This window comes from Staurois parvus, unplaced genomic scaffold (genome assembly GCF_062004578.1).
Source record: "Staurois parvus isolate SC_StPar_1 unplaced genomic scaffold, SC_StPar_1.0 ptg000279l, whole genome shotgun sequence".
In the NCBI taxonomy this organism is placed as follows: domain Eukaryota; kingdom Metazoa; phylum Chordata; class Amphibia; order Anura; family Ranidae; genus Staurois; species Staurois parvus.
The window spans coordinates 1,841,598-1,859,748 of NW_028318075.1; the positions used below are offsets into that span (position 1 = coordinate 1,841,598).

Genomic DNA, 18,151 nt, shown 5'->3' on the forward strand with positions numbered 1-18,151 from the left:
ATGCGGGTGAACCACTCATGAAACCATAAGTGGAGACCCGAAAGTAGTTTGTTTTGCAACAAGATGTATACATATACAAAAGCACAAGTAACGATCTGTGAAGAGTTCACTAGCTCTAGTAAGAGTCTTTTTACACTTACGGTGTTATGGTGTCTGGAACATGAATCCATTTTTATAAATCAAGATTTTTCACAGTTTCACTCAATATTTGGCACTGTTCTCACATGTTTGGGGCCATTATCTCACATTATCCCTCATTTTTCTGTTGGCCATTGAACTCGCATTTTGATCTTTCAATATTAAATGTGCAAGGAGCATACAAGTCAAAACGGGACTTTTAATTTACAAGTATAAAAAGGGATGCTAGCATGGCGGTACTACACACAGTAGTAAGTGGGAAGTGTGTTCAATTACTGACAGGCAGCACACATGTCGTGGGCCAGTTCAGAGACTGTTAATCAAGATGATAGATAACCGTGTTAGTACGTGCATGGAACAGCATGTGGTGAAAGTTTTTTGTGAACAAGGCATGAAAACCCAAGGATATCTACAGATGACTTAAAGCACAGTATGGGGATGAGCCGCTCAGCCGCAGTAAAACATCTGAATGGTGTAAAAGTTTCAAAGATGGCTGTATGTCCATCAGGGACGATCCCGGCTGTGGTGGTTCCCAGCCTTTCAGTTATTCCTGTGAAAGTTCAGTGCGTGGAATGCCTGATCCTGAATAAATCGACACATAACCTGTCTAGAAATTGCGCAAGACACAAATGTTTCTGTGGGAACAGTGAACACAATGATGACGAAGTCAAGCAGGCTGTCTTAGGATGGTTCAGGTATACTGTCAAATCTTTCTATGCTTAAAGCTTTCCAGGCAATAAAGCTGGGATAAGTGTATAAATGTAGCAGGGGAGTATGTAAAAAAAAAAAAAAAAAAGCCATTTCCACTCCTTGATATTTGTTTTTATTATATATACTTTATAGTCCCTGATTTACTTGAATGGCCCTTGTATGTTATTTGTGCAGCATTTTTGATTGAAACTTCCTTTCTTAAACTTCATGGTGAGACTTTGACGTGTGGCTTTACCAATTGTTTCTAATATATTTCCTTATTAATACAGAGGTCTAGATAGCAATAAAAACCGGAGAGGTAATCTAATATTTTCCAATACAAGACTTGCAGAGCTGCTCACTTTATTCCAGAGCAACCAGACAGACAATTCTAAAATGCAAAGGGCAAACCCAAAGCAGTTGCAAGCACCGTAACAGTACCTGAACTGCTAAGTAGCTCAACATAAACCTCACAGACTACATGTGAAAAACAAACTCATTTGTGTTTATGACAGAAAATCCACAAAAACCGGCTGGAGAGACAGGATAGGTTCAACAGTCTACACTGATATACACCTTGCAGTCAGTCAACACAGTCATGCGCAGGTTGTAGGGACTGCAAAAAAATGAAGGCAGTAAGCATATATCCAATGTGTGATATACCAATATATAGGCTAATTATGAGCTAGAAGTGCTGATAAACAAGCTTTTTGGGATGGCAAACACATGTTGCTTTTAAAGTGTATCTAAACCCCAAAACAAATATGCAATATATTGCAGCTTACCAGTCCTTAGAGGTGGTAAATCCATTAGTCATGTTTCATCAGACAGTTTTTCCCTTAATGTTTAATCTTGTAATCCTGCAAGTAACACTTCTCGTACCTGGGTCACAACGTTCACTTATCCACTGTAACAATGAAGGAAGCCTTGGATGCCTCCCAGGCCTTTGTGCTAATGTGTCTGCCTTAGTTAAGCTGCACAATTGTTTGTTCTCAGTTTAGCTCCCATGAAATGACATATACACCATTTCTGGCAATAGCAACATGTATTTTCTGCATTTGATAAAAATGTTTAAAGTCTGAAAAAAGAAAACGAATACAGCTGCTGCAGCCAAGGACAAGTAAGCTGCAACATATTACATTTTTGTTCTTGGGTTTAGTTATCCATTAGTACTGCCCATGCAATGAAACAATACAATAAAAAACTCATGTGGACAGTGGAGCTGGATTTATGATGATTTAGAATAAAGTTTGACACATCAATCACTAAAACATCTGTTTTTTTCATTTAAAGTTGAATCACAAAATAATCACATCTTTTAAAGATTCACAATGACTTTGGAAGCAACACTTTGAATAAGGATAAATGCTGAACAGACATGAAAGAAAAAAAACCAGACACAAAAAACTACTACAAGCAAAAAAATAATTTATACCTCTACAAAAGTCCTGAAATCTTACCTGGTCATCGTGGGAGATAGAGTTCAAAGTGCTGTTTGATTCAGGCAACAGTCCATTCTCATTCACTTGCATATTCACTTTACTATCTGTAAATTAAAAACGTACAAAAATTGCATTATTATTTCAGGGGAGTTAAGAGCAAACTTGACTAAAAACTAGGCAATCAGGAAAGAAATAAGATATTATATCCCTTATAATAAAAGTAAAATCTTTACAACATCAGTAAACATGTTCTATGTACACACACATCTTACATTTTTGTAAATATTTTATTCTATCTTTTCATGTGACAACACTGAAGAAATGATACTTTGCTACAATGTAAAGTAGCGAGTGTACAGCTTGTATAACAGTGTAAAGTTGCTGTCCCCTCAAAATAACTCACAGAGCCATTAATGTCTAAACCGCTGGTAACAAAAGTGAGTACACCCCTAAGTGAAAATGCTCAAATTGGGCCCAAAGTGTCAATATTTTGTGTGGCCAACATTATTTTCCAGCACTGCCTTAACCCTCTTGGACATGGAGTTCACCAGAGCTTCACAGATTGCCACTGGAGTCATCTTCCACTCCTCCATGACAACATCACTGAGCAAGTGGATGTTAGAGACCTTTGTAACCAGAGGCCTGAGTGGGGGGAAAGGGACTTCAGGAACCTCGAGAGTAGAAGTCTTACTTGTAGAAGTGAAATCCTTTTTCTCTGTGGGAGGAGGGTACTCTTACCATACTCCCCCCCCCCCCAAAAAAATGTCCTTGATGGTACCAACATCTCCAAGTTGGTACCAAACAGGCCATTTACCTTTATGGGAGTTAATGTAATGTAAGTGTATTTACCAAGCCACCAACCCAGTAGCACAAGGACACCAATAGGAGATCTAGCTGGCTGGGGTCAGAAGTATCTATTAAAGGTTTAGTCCAGACAGCAACTGTACAGCGACTGCCATGAGAGTAGCTGCAGGTTGCACGGAGAGGCCTTCTAAAAAGGTAAAAAGGGGCCTTTACAACTGGTCTACCAGGTCCCTAAAACACAGGCTACCCTCTACAGAGGCTATGAGGATCTTGTTTAGACAAGAAATGGCAGGGTCTACCACAGCAACTGTGCACAGGAAATTTGACACAATAAGATAAGGATTAGTTAGGCATTTTTTGAGGAGTGAAAGATCTTCTCCGTGCAAGGCCAGTCTTCATCAGCGAGTGGACTGGCAAAGTCTGGTTTAGGGCTTTACACCACAATCCCTGCGTTCAGTGTGAGGTTCCACAAATGCATTTTATGTGCATTCGCCGTGTTTTTTTTTCTTTCCTTTTTGACAGCATGCTGTATTTTTTTTTTTTTTTAAAACGCACTTGAATGTACCACAAATAGTCAAAAATTGGCTCACTGAAATACATTCTTCTTGCATATGCATTTGTACAATGTTTAAAAATGAATTTAAAGGGTTAGTTTGCGGTTAGCAAAAAACTGCCCATGTGGATAAGGGGTGCCTGTAGATAAAACAAACTGTGCAGCTTTGACTAAAGTTAAATAAAGCCTTTGCTAAAGATATAGGCCACTTACAGTTGTGTTCAAAATAATAGCAGTGTGTTGAAAAAAGTGAATAAAGCTCAAAATCCTTCTAATAGCTTTTATTTCTATACACACAAATGCAATGGGAACACTACACATTCTATTCCAAATCAAAACGAAGAAAAATATATCAAATTTGTGTTGTTCCTCTAAAAAAAATTGAAAGAAAATGAATATTAGACGGTTCAAAAAAATAGCAGTGTTTGTATTCTTCTTTACAAACTCAAACATTCAAAGGAAAGCAAAATCTTCAAACATGTTTCAGTTTATATAGTGAATCACTTAATATTTAGTTGTATAAGCACTGTTTCTGAGAACTGCTGTACATCTGTGTTGCATGAGTCAAGCAACTTCTGGCACCTGTGAACAGGTATTCCAGCCCAGGATGATTGGACTACATTCCACAGTTCTTCTCTATTTCTTGGTTTTGCCTCAGAAACTGCATTTCCTCTTCAGCATAAGGCAGCATGACCTCTTCAAGTATTCTGATGTATTCAAACTGATCCATGATCCCTGGTATGCGATAAATAGGCCCAACACCGTAGTATGAGAAACATCCCCATATCATGATGCTTGCGCAACCATGCTTCACTGTCTTCACAGTGTACTGTGGCTTGAATTCAGTGTTGGGGGTCGTCTGACAAACTGTCTCCAGCCACTAGACCCAAAAAGAACAATCTTACTTTCATCAGTCCACAAAATGTTGCGCCATTTCTCTTTAGGCCAGTCAATGTGCTCTTTGGTAAATTGTAACCTCTTCAGCACATGGCTTTTTTTCAACAGTGGGACTTTGTGGGGGCTTCTTGCAGATAGCTTGGCTTCACATAGGCGTCTTCTAATTGTAACAGTACTCACAGGTAACTTTAGACCTTCTTTGATCTTCCTGGAGCTGATTGTTGGCTGAGTCCTTGCCATTTTGGCTATTCTTCTATCCATTCGAATGGTAGTTTTTCACTTTCTTTCACGACTTTCAGGTTTTGGTTGCCATTTTAAAGCATTTGCGATCATTTTAGCTGAGCAGCCTATCATTTTCTGCACTTCTTTATATGTTTTCCCTCTCCAATCAACTTTATAATCAAGGTACGCTGTTCTTCTGAACAATGTCTGGAATGACCCATTTTCCTCAGAATTTCAGAGAGAAATGCATTGTAACATGCATGTACAACATTTGCTGCCTTCCTTCCTTAAATAAGGGCCATAATTGCCACCTGTTTTTCAAAGAATGAATGACCTCACTAATAGAACTCCACACTGCTATTATTTTGAACATGCCCCTTTCAATTAGTGATTCAATTACACAGAATCAGCAACATGCATGTCATGACTGTTGGGTCTGTTGGATTTCTATTACTCTACTACACCTGCTAGTAAATTATTTGCCATGTAGAAATATCATTTATACCAAACTCAGTGATTGATCAGGTTAGTGATGTCTGACTGCTATTATTTTGAACACAACTGTACATACATCCTAAATCCTCAATTGAATACTCCCAGGACATTGCTAGAATGTGGCAAAGAGAAGCCTGGTCATTACTACTTACCTTCACCATTATAGGAGTGCACTCTCCAAAGCTAAGCTCAGGGCTACAGCATCATGGGAGAAAGAGAGGGAGGGGGTTTGAATCATTGAAAGAGCTCACTCCTGTGATGGAGATGAGCAGTAATGACTATGCCTCTGAGCAATGCCCTGGGAGTATTTCAGCCAGGCTTCAGCAGGTATGTAAAACAGAATACACATATAGCAAGGACATTATTCAACTTTTGTCAGAGCTGCAATTATTACCTACAGACACCCATTAAATGCATAGGCTGTTTTCTTTTAAGTAAAGGGACCACAGACAGACAATGGAACTTCCTCAGGAAAGGGGCTACCATAGTCAACTACCACCCACCACCTTAGGGGGAGTGTGCCTGGCTTAAGGGTAAAGTCAAAGACTCAGGAGGGGAGGCTGAAGGGGCACAGTTGTGACCTCTGCCATCTATGGCCTCTACAATGCCTGAAATTCTGCATATGAAACCTGACACTGTGGCAGAAAATTCCTCTCTGGATAAAAAGGAGGAAGACTATGTGGCCGAGAGGTCAGCAGAAAGCAGGTCAGAGTGTCGACAACTATTGAACAAGGCATGCTAGAGCCCTGTATGAATAAACTACCACTCCTCCATAGGAACCGTGTGATGAGCTTGAGCTGGCAAAACCATTTGACCCTTTCCCCTTGAGCTTAGATGTGCAATTTGCATTACAATTTGGTCCCCAGAAGGCCTTTTGTGCCAAACACTATTTCCTGGTCAGACGGTATGCCCTCAAAGTCCCTAATGCCACAAAAGGTGAACTAGCGTGTTGCACAGGAAGTTCACCTAGATGCAGCACTGCCACAAAGTCCAGTACCGAACTGCAAAATGGTGCGAATTTTAAGCATAAACCAGCCCCAACCATTGGAAAGATATCTGACAGCAGTATCCCAACCACTGCACAAAGGAGGCACCCTGGCCAGGAATGTTTTACTACTCTGCACTTACTGCTGAAGTCTTCATGCACGTAGGATAAACGAGGATCATACCAAATCTTGGTTTCACCCTCCAAAATGGACATACGCCTAGCATAGGTGTTCAGGGACAGCATTATGGATAACTTTGAACCTGTAAAGCACTCTGTGGCTGACTCCCTACATTGCACTATGTGCCAATGGGAGCACCTAAGCAGGATCCAGGACCTCAGCAACATAACAGGCTGGCCCACTTCTTTAATTCGCTAAAAAGATCCAAATCCCCCAAGCCCCAGTCAAGGAGATAACTTTCTGTTGCTTCCAGATCAGTTAACAGTGGCTACGGTGCAGCCAGAAAACTTGCCTGAGGAATGATCAAAGAGAAAATCTGCATAGGAAAAATGTAAGCATCTCTAAGCAGAATGAACAGATCGATCACCAAAAGATATTAGCAAACAACTGAGGCTAGCTGGAAGTGGGAGGCGTTATACAGGTCGAGGCCCTTGCAGCCTTTTCTTTTTTAGCCAATCACCTGCGGTTACTACATAACACCCAATTAATTACTTAAATCTTGTGTCCTGTACATCTGCAGGATCTGCCTACAATCATCCTCACCTAGGCAAGGATGTAGGAAGAGAGAAAAAAAAATAATGCAAAATTAGAGGAAAAAAAAAAAAAATGTAAAATCGGAAAAATTATAGGAAGATATTTATTGGCAAAGGCCAAATAAAGTGATACTAAAAGTTCATATGTTTTCTTTCAAAAATAACACACGTCATACTTACCTGCTCTGTACAATGGTTTTGCACAAAGCAACCCCAATCCTCCTCTTCTCGAGTACCTACCCCGCCCGTGCTCCTTGCTCATTTTCCCTGCTGTGTACCCCAAGAGCAAGATGCTTGCTGTGAAGGCACTCCCAAGATGCCTGTGTGTCTAAGACACACGGAGTGGCTCAGCCCCACTCCCCTTATCCCTGTGATTGACAGTGGGAGCCAATGGTTCCCGCTGCTTTGTTTGAGCCAAATAAGGAGAGAGAGACCTGGGAGAGTTGCTGCTCTTGTGCACATCACTTGATCGGGATCAGGTTGAGACAAATATTAGGGGTGCTGAGGGAGAAGCTGCACACTGAAGGTTTCTTCAGCCTTCAGAACCACTTTAAGCTTCTAATGAACCAAAAATATTCTTTCCAACTGATTTATGGAACATCCAACCCATAAAGACTTTCAGGGACATGGGGGGGGGGGGGGTGGAGCTCTTTCCCCTCTTGATGGTCTGGGCTTCCAAAAATCAGCCAATTAAATAAACCAACCAGATCACAGCTGTGCGAGTCAACAGGTACAGTTTAACCATTAGCCGCCCGGCCAATGGCCGTTTGGCGGCTTCAGATGTGCTTCTCCACTCCGGGTGCATGCCATTTGGCGTGCTCCCGCACATGCGCCGTTTGCGCTAATGCAGAGCGGCGCAGCAGTGCGATCTGTCACCGGCCGTGCACCTGGGACACGGCCGATGACAGATCCGAGTACCGGCTCCCGTTGCTGGTACCATGTGACCTGCTGTGACCAATCACAGCAGGTCACATGACAGTTGTATACAATGGATGGCTTCATTCATGATGCCATCCATTGTATACTAGTGCCTAGCTGTGAATGGTCACAGCTAATCACATGCACATGTCATGTGATTAGCTGTGACCAAATCACAGCTAAGCACAAAAAAAAAAAAAAAAAAAGCTGAATGAATCGATTTCATTCAGGCAAATGCTTGCTTATAGCAAAGTCATTCTTTGCTATAAGCAAATTGTGTAAAAAAAAAACAAAAAACAAAAACAAAATACTGATCACTTCCCCAAAGTAGTACAATGTTACTATGGTAACATTGTACTACTTTGGTCATAGTAAAATATGAAAAAAAAATCTTAAAAAAAATAAAAAAAATGTAATAAAAAATTAAATATAATAAAAAGTGTCCCTGTTCACCGCCATGCCAGTTATATGATGACGCTGTACTGCACTGGTGACAGTATGTGAAAAAAAAATTAGTGAAAATAATTTTTTTAATTTTTTCATTTTCCGAAAAATTATGACAAAAAAACACAACTTCAAAAAACTCGCCATGCCTCTTATGAAGTACGTTGGACTGTCTACTCTGCAAAAAGGGGTCATTTGGGGATATCTGTACTATTCTGACATTCTTGGACCTCAAGAAATTAGATTGGCCGTCAGTACTTCAGGATTGATCAATATTCAGATCTATACCATAGTTTGTGAACTCTATAACTTTCCTACAAACTAAAAAAATACATCCTAATTTGGGTTATTTTCACCAAAGACATGTAGCAGAATACATCTCGGCCTAAATTTATGAAGAACAATTATTTATTTGTAAACTTTTATAACAGACACAAAGAAAAATGTGTTTTTTTTTCAAAATTTTTGGTCTTTTTTTGTTAATTTAGCAAAAAATAAAAACCCCAGCGGTGATTAAATACCACCAAAAGAAAGCTCTAGTTGTGTGAAGAAAATGATAAAATTTTAGTTTGGGTACAATGTTGTATGACCGCGCAATTGTCATTCAAAGTGTGAGAGCGCTGAAACCTGAAAAATGGCCTTGGCAGGAAGGTGTAAAATTGCACGGTATTGAAACGGTTAAATATGAAGTGGAGTAACAAAACTAGAGTATCTTCTATTTGTCTAGCTTCAGTAAAATGGATCATAATTGGCCTGTTATTTGTTAGCGATCTTTGCTCTTGCAAGATTACTAAGTAAGGCAAACAAAGTTATAACAGAGGTGGTCACACAGAGATGGGACTATTTTCACAGAGATATCCATCTATATCCCCCCCCCCCCCCTTTACATAAATAGTATTAGTACATGGTTCACACAGAACAAATTGGTTTACTGGTCAACAATTTTTTTTACATTTTTTTTTACTAGAAAAGGCCATGGAAATGTCATGAAACAAACTGAAGAGAAGAGAAAAACAAAGTAAAACGCACCGTTAGACCAGACCACCTGTAAATAGGCTCTGATGAAAACAACACCCATCCCAATTAATTTTAAGGCAAGAGATTCAACGAATAGACTTAACGTGCAGCACAAGTTCAGGAATAGCCGCATCCATCAAAGCAGAATCAGTTTTTGTTTGAATACAAAAAAAAAAAATCCTCAAAATGCCTCAGCAGGTTAACTGATACATAAAAAACCATAACTGTTTGGGGTTCATCTATAAATAACAAAAAAAGGAGTTCTCTCACCATTGGTTGATTCGGTTTCCTCTTCTGAACTCCAAGAGCCCTCTTCATCACCAACTGTTATAGTGCCCAATGTCTTCCTCTCCTTTGATTGGTCTTGTACAGAGATCTTTTCTTTGCTGCTCATTCGACATACAGAACTCCTGAAAGGGCAATTATAAAAAGCTTGGGGGTAACAAAACCTCCATTTCTATAGACGTCCAACACATGTGTTGCCTACTATGCTTGAACATTTATACTAGGCCACAGCATGAGCTCTAGGTAGAAGTCTATACGGATCTTTAAATAACGGCATATTATTTACAGCGCAGATATAAAAGGGAGGAAACCCTGTGAAGATGATCTGTGCAATTAACAAATGTGACTAAAATAAAGCTTCCAGTATCACAGCTGTGTCATCATATCTGACAACTTCTTTTAAAAATGGAATTAAAAAAAATAAAATCTCTCCTAGTCTCAAAATGAAATAAGATTTATTAACAGGGGCAAATACATTTGAACATTGCCAAAGTGAGAAGTTGTATGGGTTGGGTGGCTGAGCCCAGAGGAATTAATTCTCATCCTTGCTCAGTCTGACATGCAGAAACACATTGTGCTGCTATTATAGAATGTGACATTTTCTTTCCTCTTCTATAGAAGTGAAGTTGAGGATGCGAGTGGAGAGTGTTTGGAATGGAGCATTTTTCATTGCAGAGTTCTATGTGCACTGTAGCAGGAAGTGGGCTTCATCCTACAGCAGGGGTGCCCAACCTGTGGCCCTTGGAGGCCTCTGATGTGTCCCTTGACCTCAAACTGAATGCAGGAGTTATGGTGCACTTTCATAATGTGCATCGCACCCACAAGGTATAGATGTCTATGGCAAATCATAGGTAACTCGCACGAAAGGCACAGGTGCACTTGTGCTGCACCCACAGCGCTGGTAAACCAAATCGCCTCAGTGTCAAAGCAGCCTTATAGGGGGCTCATGACAGTAAGGGTTTGTTTATAGTTTTGGAGGCGGGTGGTTTTTACCATACCCCCAACCACTGACGTAGTGACCCTGCCCTATGTTCCAGGGACCCCATGCGGCCTCCCTGTTGCATTCTGTTTTACACTTGGACAGAAGGAGCAGCAGGGCTGGCATATACAGGAAACGATCTTCTCCATTTTCCTCCTGCAGCTGCTAAAAGCCAGCTTCTTCTTCTCCATCCTGAGGGCATTCAGCAGCTGCAGGAGGAAAATATTCATTATGCTATTCAAAAAAAATTTGAAATTCTGAACCATTACTTTTTATTGTGGCCCACAACTGATAACCAAATTACTTAAGTGGCCCTCGCTCTTGAAAAGGTTGAGCACCCCTGTCGTACAGCATCCCCTGGCCACACCACTGGCAGAGTCTACTTGTATTGAGATTGTAGCTTGGTTTGAGCAGCCCTGATTCAATTTCCAGTCTGTGGACACTCTCCAATGTCTGTACAGGCTTAGGGCCTGTACGTCTTTGGGATCTTGTATTATCTCCAGGTATTGGGCCCGTTTTTTGTTTCTCTGAATTGACCAAGAAGTTAATGGAAGATTCAGACATATTTTTCTTTAGAATTGTTTATTACGCCCTATGAGATTTTTTTTCAGGATGCAAGTTTGACATCAACTGGCATGGGAGGTAGAGAGTCTGTTTTGGGGTTTTTTTAAAATCTCCAAGTATGGCCAGTTTGTAGTTTCTTTGTAGTAACAAGCAAGTAGTTTCTAAGAGCTTATTTAATTTCTCTATTCTTTGACTTTTTTTGGAACTGTTCCATTCGTACTTTTGAGATATTTTTTTCCAAGCTGCGGACGTTGTTGTAGGCTCCATAGTTTGGACCGGCCCTTTTTGGTGAGAGACTTTAAATGGCTGATATGAGGTGGAGCTGCTTTTTTGTAGGTAGCTTCATTATGAGAGAGTGTCCTCTTCTGTATTTTCTCTATCCAGTCCAGACAGAGGGGAGAAAACCCTGGCTGGTTCACACATCCCATCTTTCCTTATTGCTAGGATGTTGCTAAACACTCCCAGCTATTAATGCTCACCTGCAGCATTACATGGAGTTCTCAAACCCCTGCACAAGTAGGGTCCACTATTCCCTCACCCACAGCATCACTGAACTCTTATCTATGGAGAGGGGAGAGAGGCTGCATGCGAGGAGATGAATTAGCTGGTTACAGTCCTCAGAGCTAAGAGTATGATCCTATTCTCTCTGTTAAGGTTAAAGCGACACTGGGATTTATTTACTAGGAGGCAAATAGACTGTTTATTCTCTAAAAGTGAAAAAAAAACTGCAATCAGGTGCAAGGAAAATAAAAAAACATAAAACACAAAATCCTTTTTTCTTGCATATGATTGAAAGATGGCAATCAGCAGAGCTTTACCACATTTACTAAGCTCTGGTAAAAACAAGTACAATTGCATTTGCAACACGCAGGCTATTTGCCTTTAGTAAATCTACCCCACTTTTACCTTGCTCACGAAGAGCTAAGATACACTACAAAGGGCACTCACCAGATGGTGAGTAGTTGCCTTACCAAAATTCCCCTGCCACCGCAGCTAGCAACAATATTTAGCACTTCCAGGTTACAAAAATAGCATGTGACGACCTCCTGTGTGCCAGGGCTTGGGTCTAGTGATTGATTGCTAGACCACAAAGCTGTCACATGATTGGGAGAGCGACATCCCCACTCCAATGGTCACTGCCAGCTGTAAAGGAGCAACAAGGGAGTGCTGGTAGGGAGAATATAGGGAGTTACTGGGGTAGGAGTGTACTCTGCATGGGCAAGGTGACAGTGGCTTTTTAAGCCCTACAAAGAAGATTCTTCCCTGCCTCTAGCTTGCTGACCTATAATGTTTTCTTGACACTCCGATCTCTCTTCCTGTCAGTTTATTTCTTTTTAAACACACTCGCATGCAACTTATCCTATTGGCTGCTAGTATGCAATAGAAAACCTACTGTAGGTTAAAGGCTTGAAAAAACCCATCATCTCTAAGCAGTATTATAAGGCCTCAAGCACACACACAGCTGTTTTTCCTCTCTTGTAGGCCTTTGATCTATGGGAGGAAAAACCACAGCTTAGAAATGCGACTAAAGCGCAGTTTTGAAAACACGTTTACGAGTGTTAAGCTTTTAGGAGTTAATTCATTCTGCTGGCCAGAATGTGCCTAGCATTCAGTGTTTTTCTGCCCAAAAATGCAGCTCATTCTCGAAAATTCTCTTTCACTTCCACGTGCGTGAAGAAGTGAAGGAAGTGTTACTAATGGGACCTAGACCACACACAAAATCTGTTTTAACACTTGCCTATTCTTTCCAAAGATAAAATAAAAAGGTTTTAAACTATTAGTATATATAAGTCCAATATTCACAATAATCATGAAATAAAGAATGCTAAATATGGGAGTTATAAAGGCGCTCCAACAAGAAAAACTTTTACAGACCAATAATACAATAAAATCTTATTTGTTTTATTATTTTCATCTGTATGCTAATGAATCTTAGAAGATTTTTAGGACAACTATGTCTAAACTATATAGTAAGACTTTCTAAGGGGAGAGCCAGATAGAAACAGATATTTGTAATGTTGTATCAACGTCCAAAGTGATTAATATTTATAGTAAAAACATTAATAGGCTGTTTTATAAAATGTTAATTGAATTGATAGAAAATTGATAATTGAAAAAGTCCCCTTTCAAAACATATAGCTAGGCAACTGTAGAATTTATCTTGGCCATTTGAGCTCACCTCCTATGTTTGCTTGTATTTACTATAGGTTGTTCGATGCCGGTGTCAATAATTGCTCTCTTAAGACTTGCCTCTTTTTCACTTCGTAACTGGAAAAAAAAAATGACATTTTGTAAGTAGGGTAGCACAACACAATTAAAGATAATCAATGTAATATGAAACAATTATGTCAGGAAAATCCATGTAAACAAGTTTAAAAAGAAGAAAAAAAAAAAGTTGTACTCCATTTAAATCTTAGCTAGCAGTTCTCAATCACCTATTATCAAGTTCACGTAATTATAACAGTAGCACACAGGTCAAAGAGCCTTTCTTTACAGTGGAATAACCAAAATAGGCCAGCTAATGGGTGGGCAACACAGCAAATGCTGCCTAAAGGCCCACATAAAAATAGGCCAGAAAAGGCTCAACAGAATGAGAGCAGTGTGTAGCACCTTACACCCAAAAATGGTATTCGAGGAGGCCTTAACATCCACCTGGTTGAACTTAAACAGAAACCCAGAAGGAATCCATGCAAAGCGGAGAAACAGTTGATCAATGGTGAAAAGCCATCTGGTGAAGTGTGCTGGAAACCTATCCTTTAAAACAGCCTCTCTCAACCAGGGTGCCTAGGCACCCTGGTGTGCCTTGGCAAAATGCCCAAAAATTGTATACAAGCCAGCAGGTGGATCAATCCTGCCTTTTAGTACAAAAAGGAACAGGTTTTCATTGTGCACGTCTATGACCTTCTAGCTGCCTGCATCCTAACAACCAAAGACATCATCAGTTGAGAAGGAGGACATGGGGTGCATTGCATATCATCCTTGTTTGCCCCTCTCCACCAGCACTGGAGTCACATTAGCAGAGTGATGTAGAGAAACAGACACACTGGAACACTAGTTACCAGTTTGCAAAGATGTATTTGCTTTGGAAATGTTGGGTGTAAGGGATGCGTGTAGAATAGTTTTTTACATTTTAAAATGGTGAAGGGTGCCTTTAGATTATCCATAGTTTTAAAAGGGGTGCCTTGACTGAAAAAAGGTTGGGAAACACCGCTTTAAAACATAAGCTTGAATAACTACTTGTATGATTTCCCCCTACTGGCTTAAAAAAAGAAGATTCACTTCATTTGTGTGTATGGAGGAATCCCACCAGCAAGGAGCACTCACCGCTCAGAATCAGAATACAAGGATAAGCAACTGTAACCTACTGGCTACAACAGCTGAACAAATGGTTTACAGCATGTCCCTTTGAAAAACATATATTAAAATGATCAACTGCTGTTGAGCAAGGACATCCACACACTGATTGAAATCTGACTGGATCAGCTGGGACTTAATAAATTTCTATCAGCCTATGGTCAGCTTTAGTCAAAATTCCGTTATTAGTCATACAGTTCAGGACACAGGCTGAGTATTCTTAAGACACTGGTCTGTCCCCAAGCAGTAAATGAGAAGGGTGGGAAGCAGCCAAGACGACAGAACTGTGCCAACAGGTTCAACAACAAGATCTAAATTCAGACTTAAGCTGCAAGAACTTTGGAGTCAAAAGCTGCATTTGCAAAAGATTGGACGTCCACCTAGTAGAACTTTGAAGAGAGTATGAACCAGGTGGTGCCTTACAAAGTTGGTCAAGAGAAGCTTAGCACTGGAATACCCAGGAAACACCCACCATCCTGGTGGAGTGAGCACACAAAAGCACAGAAGGAAATCTGTCCTTTAGAGTTTAAGCTCTGGCGACAGAGCCAGAGATAGCCAGCTATTGATAGTAGACCAACTTGATGCAATGAGGATCACTAGAATGTCCTCAGCTTCTCTTCAAGTTATGAGATTCTTGGTTCTTCCCTGGTACTTGGAGTAAGCCAATGCCATGAAGTTGTCTGCATCTGGATCAGATGACCCTGCAGTCAAGAAGAGGTCCAGCATTAAAAAGGGTCAAACAAAGTCTCTCAAAGTGCAAGAATGTTAAGCGGGAGACTAGCTTTCTCTGGTAACCAATTACTTGGATGAAGTGTATCCAGAAAACCTAACCAACCTTTCTGGCTAACATTTGTCAGGAGAACCTTCTATGTCAGAGAAAGAAGAAAGGAAGGATGGCCTGAACAGGAAAATTATCAAGCTATAACTAAACTGGTCTTAAGCTTCAGGTGAAATCGACAAGCCAGATAACACTGCTTTCTTACCCCATGCATCCACAATGTTGAGTTGTAATGGTCTGCAGTGCAAATGGGCATGGGGAACTGCCTCGAAGAAGGCTACCATCCTTATCAGGATTAAGCCAATCCTTGTATAACACAGGCTGCAGGAGTGGATGTACTATGAAAGTTTTTGCCAGCTGGAAACTGAGACTAGTAACATTTTGGGGTTGAGGACCCTTGTTGACCCAGGTCTAAGCATGGGTGTACAACAAGGACCAAAATTGTATCCCTGAGTTTAGGAGTCATGTCAGCAGACAGGCAGTTCATTCATAAGGAATAGGCTACTCCTCTCTTTCCCCCGTGGACAGTTTAGAAACAGCTGCAAGTTTTTTGGGGATGTCTCTACCAGCTTTGCACATCTAGAGGTGAAATTGTTGTCCATTCTTCTTTGCAAAATAGATCAAGCTCTGTAAGATTGGATGGAGAGCATCTGCGAACATCAATTTTCAAGTCTTGCCACAGATTCACAATTGGATTTAGGTCAGAACTTTGACTGGGACATTTTAACACATGAATATGCTTTGATCTAAAACATTCCATTGTAGCTCTGGCTGTATGTTTAGGGTCGTTGTCCTGCTGGAAGGTCTGCCCCAGTCTCAAGTCTTTTGCAAACTAACAGGTTTTCTTCTAAGATTTCCCTGTATTTGGCTCCATCCATCTTCCTATCAACTCTGATCAGCTTCCCTGTCCCTGCTGAAGAAAAGTTTCCCCACAACATCAGGCTGCCACCACCATGTTTCACGGTGAGGATGGTGTGTACAGGGTGATGTGCAGTGTTTTGTTTTCCGCCACACAGCATTTTGCTTTTAGCCAAAAAGTTAAATTTTGGTCTCATCTGACCAGAGCACCTTCTTCCACATGTTTGTTGTGTCCCCCACATGGCTTATCACAAACTGCAAATGGGACAACTTCTTGCTTTCTTTCAACAATGGCAGTCTTCTTGCCACACTTCCAAAAAGGCCAGAATTGTGGAGTGTATGACTAATAGTTGTCCTGTGGACAGATTCTCTCACCTGAGCTATGGATCTCTGCAGCTCCTCCAGAGTTACCATTGGCTTCTCAGATTAATGCTCTCTTTGCCTGGCCTGTCAGTTTAGGTGGACGGCCATGTCTTGGTAGTTTGCAGTTGTGCCATACTCAATTTTTGGATGATGGATTGAGCAGTGTTCTGTGAGACTTTCAAACGTTGGGATTTTTATTTCTTTATAACCTAACCTTGCGTTAAACTTCTCCACAACTTTATCCGTGACCTGTCTGGTGTGTTCCTTGGTCTTCATGATGCTGTTTGTTCACTAATGTTCTCTAACAAACCTCTGAGGGCTTCACAGAACAGCTGTAATTATACTGAGATTAAATTACACACAGGTGGACTCGATTTACTAATTAGGTGACTTCTGAAGGCAATTGGTTCCACTAGATTTTAGTTAGGGGTATCAGAGTAAAGTGGGCTGAACACAAATGCACACCACACTTTTCAGATATTTGTAAAAATGTTGAAAACCAGTTATTTTCCTTCCACTTCATAATTATCTGCCACTTTATGTTGGTCCATCACCTAAAATCCCAATAAAATACATTTACGTTTTTGGTTGTAACATGACAAAAAGTGGAAAATTTCAAGGGGTATGAATATGGTTTCAAGACACTGTACTTGTTAAAAGGCATGGAAAAAAAAACAAAAAAAATTTGAATTAAAGCACACTAAATGTAAAACACACTTAACCCATTGATGCCGATGTCACACAAATATGTAGCTTCACAGAACTGGGTTTTTTTCCATGGGACCGCATATTTATGTACCTGTCTTTGTGCTGGGAGCGCACCACACAGCACGCTCCCATCTCAAAGACGGGGTGTCACTGAGAGCTCCAGGTCCCGCTCTAATGATCGGGACCCAGGATCCCAATTCCGGGTCACGTGATCGCTGTGATAGCTTTTGATTGGCTATCACAGTAATTAGTCACTGTGAAGCCCATCCCCCTTGGGTTTTTTTCTCTTTTAATGGAGAAGAGAGATACATTGCATCTCTCTCCCCTTGCATAGAGAAAAAAAAGATTAAAAAATAACAAAAAATAAAGAAAAAATACCTAGATCAAGGTTTGATCTAGTTCAGTGCCAGGGTTAGTGTTTGAGTCAAGGTCAGGGTCAAGATTTTTTTTTTTTTTTTTTTTTTTTTTTTAATTAGTATCAGTGTCAGTTTTAGGTGGAAAAAAAAAGAAAAGAAAAAAAAAAAAACCACGCACTATTGTTCCTGGACTGTATTACAAGTACAAACAACAAACATACACATCTGGCATCGCTGCGATCGCCAAGAGCTGGAACATTTATTTTGGGTTGTTCTTTGGTGGTAGGTTATGGGAGTAACAAAAAACACACAGCTAAATTAATTTTATTTTTTTACTATTTTAGGCCAGTTTTCCTTTGATAAAAAAATTAAGGGGATATCCATTACCATTTACCCCCAAATGAAAGCCCGATTTGTCCTGAAAACAAAGGTATAATTCACCTGGATGTACAAAGTAGTTATAATGATATGTATGGTTTTACTAACATGGCAAACTTGTAAAATTTTACTTAAGCTTTAAGAATTGTTTTACACTTCGGCGTGAAGAGGGTAAACACTTTTTTTCAATGTAAAAATTTAAATAGGCG

The 18,151-nt window shown here is 40.3% G+C and overlaps 1 protein-coding gene across 1 annotated transcript in view; it reads right to left on the reverse strand.

Moving 5' to 3' along the window:
• LOC149458732 (protein phosphatase 1 regulatory subunit 12C-like) overlaps nt 1-18,151 on the reverse strand; it is a 133,888-nt gene that overhangs the window by 88,934 nt on the left and 26,803 nt on the right. Inside the window, exons 7-9 of the mRNA XM_089681793.1 lie at nt 13,327-13,415; nt 9,590-9,729; nt 2,289-2,374 (exon numbers count right to left, since the gene is read on the reverse strand). Coding sequence (XP_089537919.1) covers nt 2,289-2,374; nt 9,590-9,729; nt 13,327-13,415 — 315 coding nt within the window. The remainder of the gene's footprint in view (nt 1-2,288; nt 2,375-9,589; nt 9,730-13,326; nt 13,416-18,151) is intronic.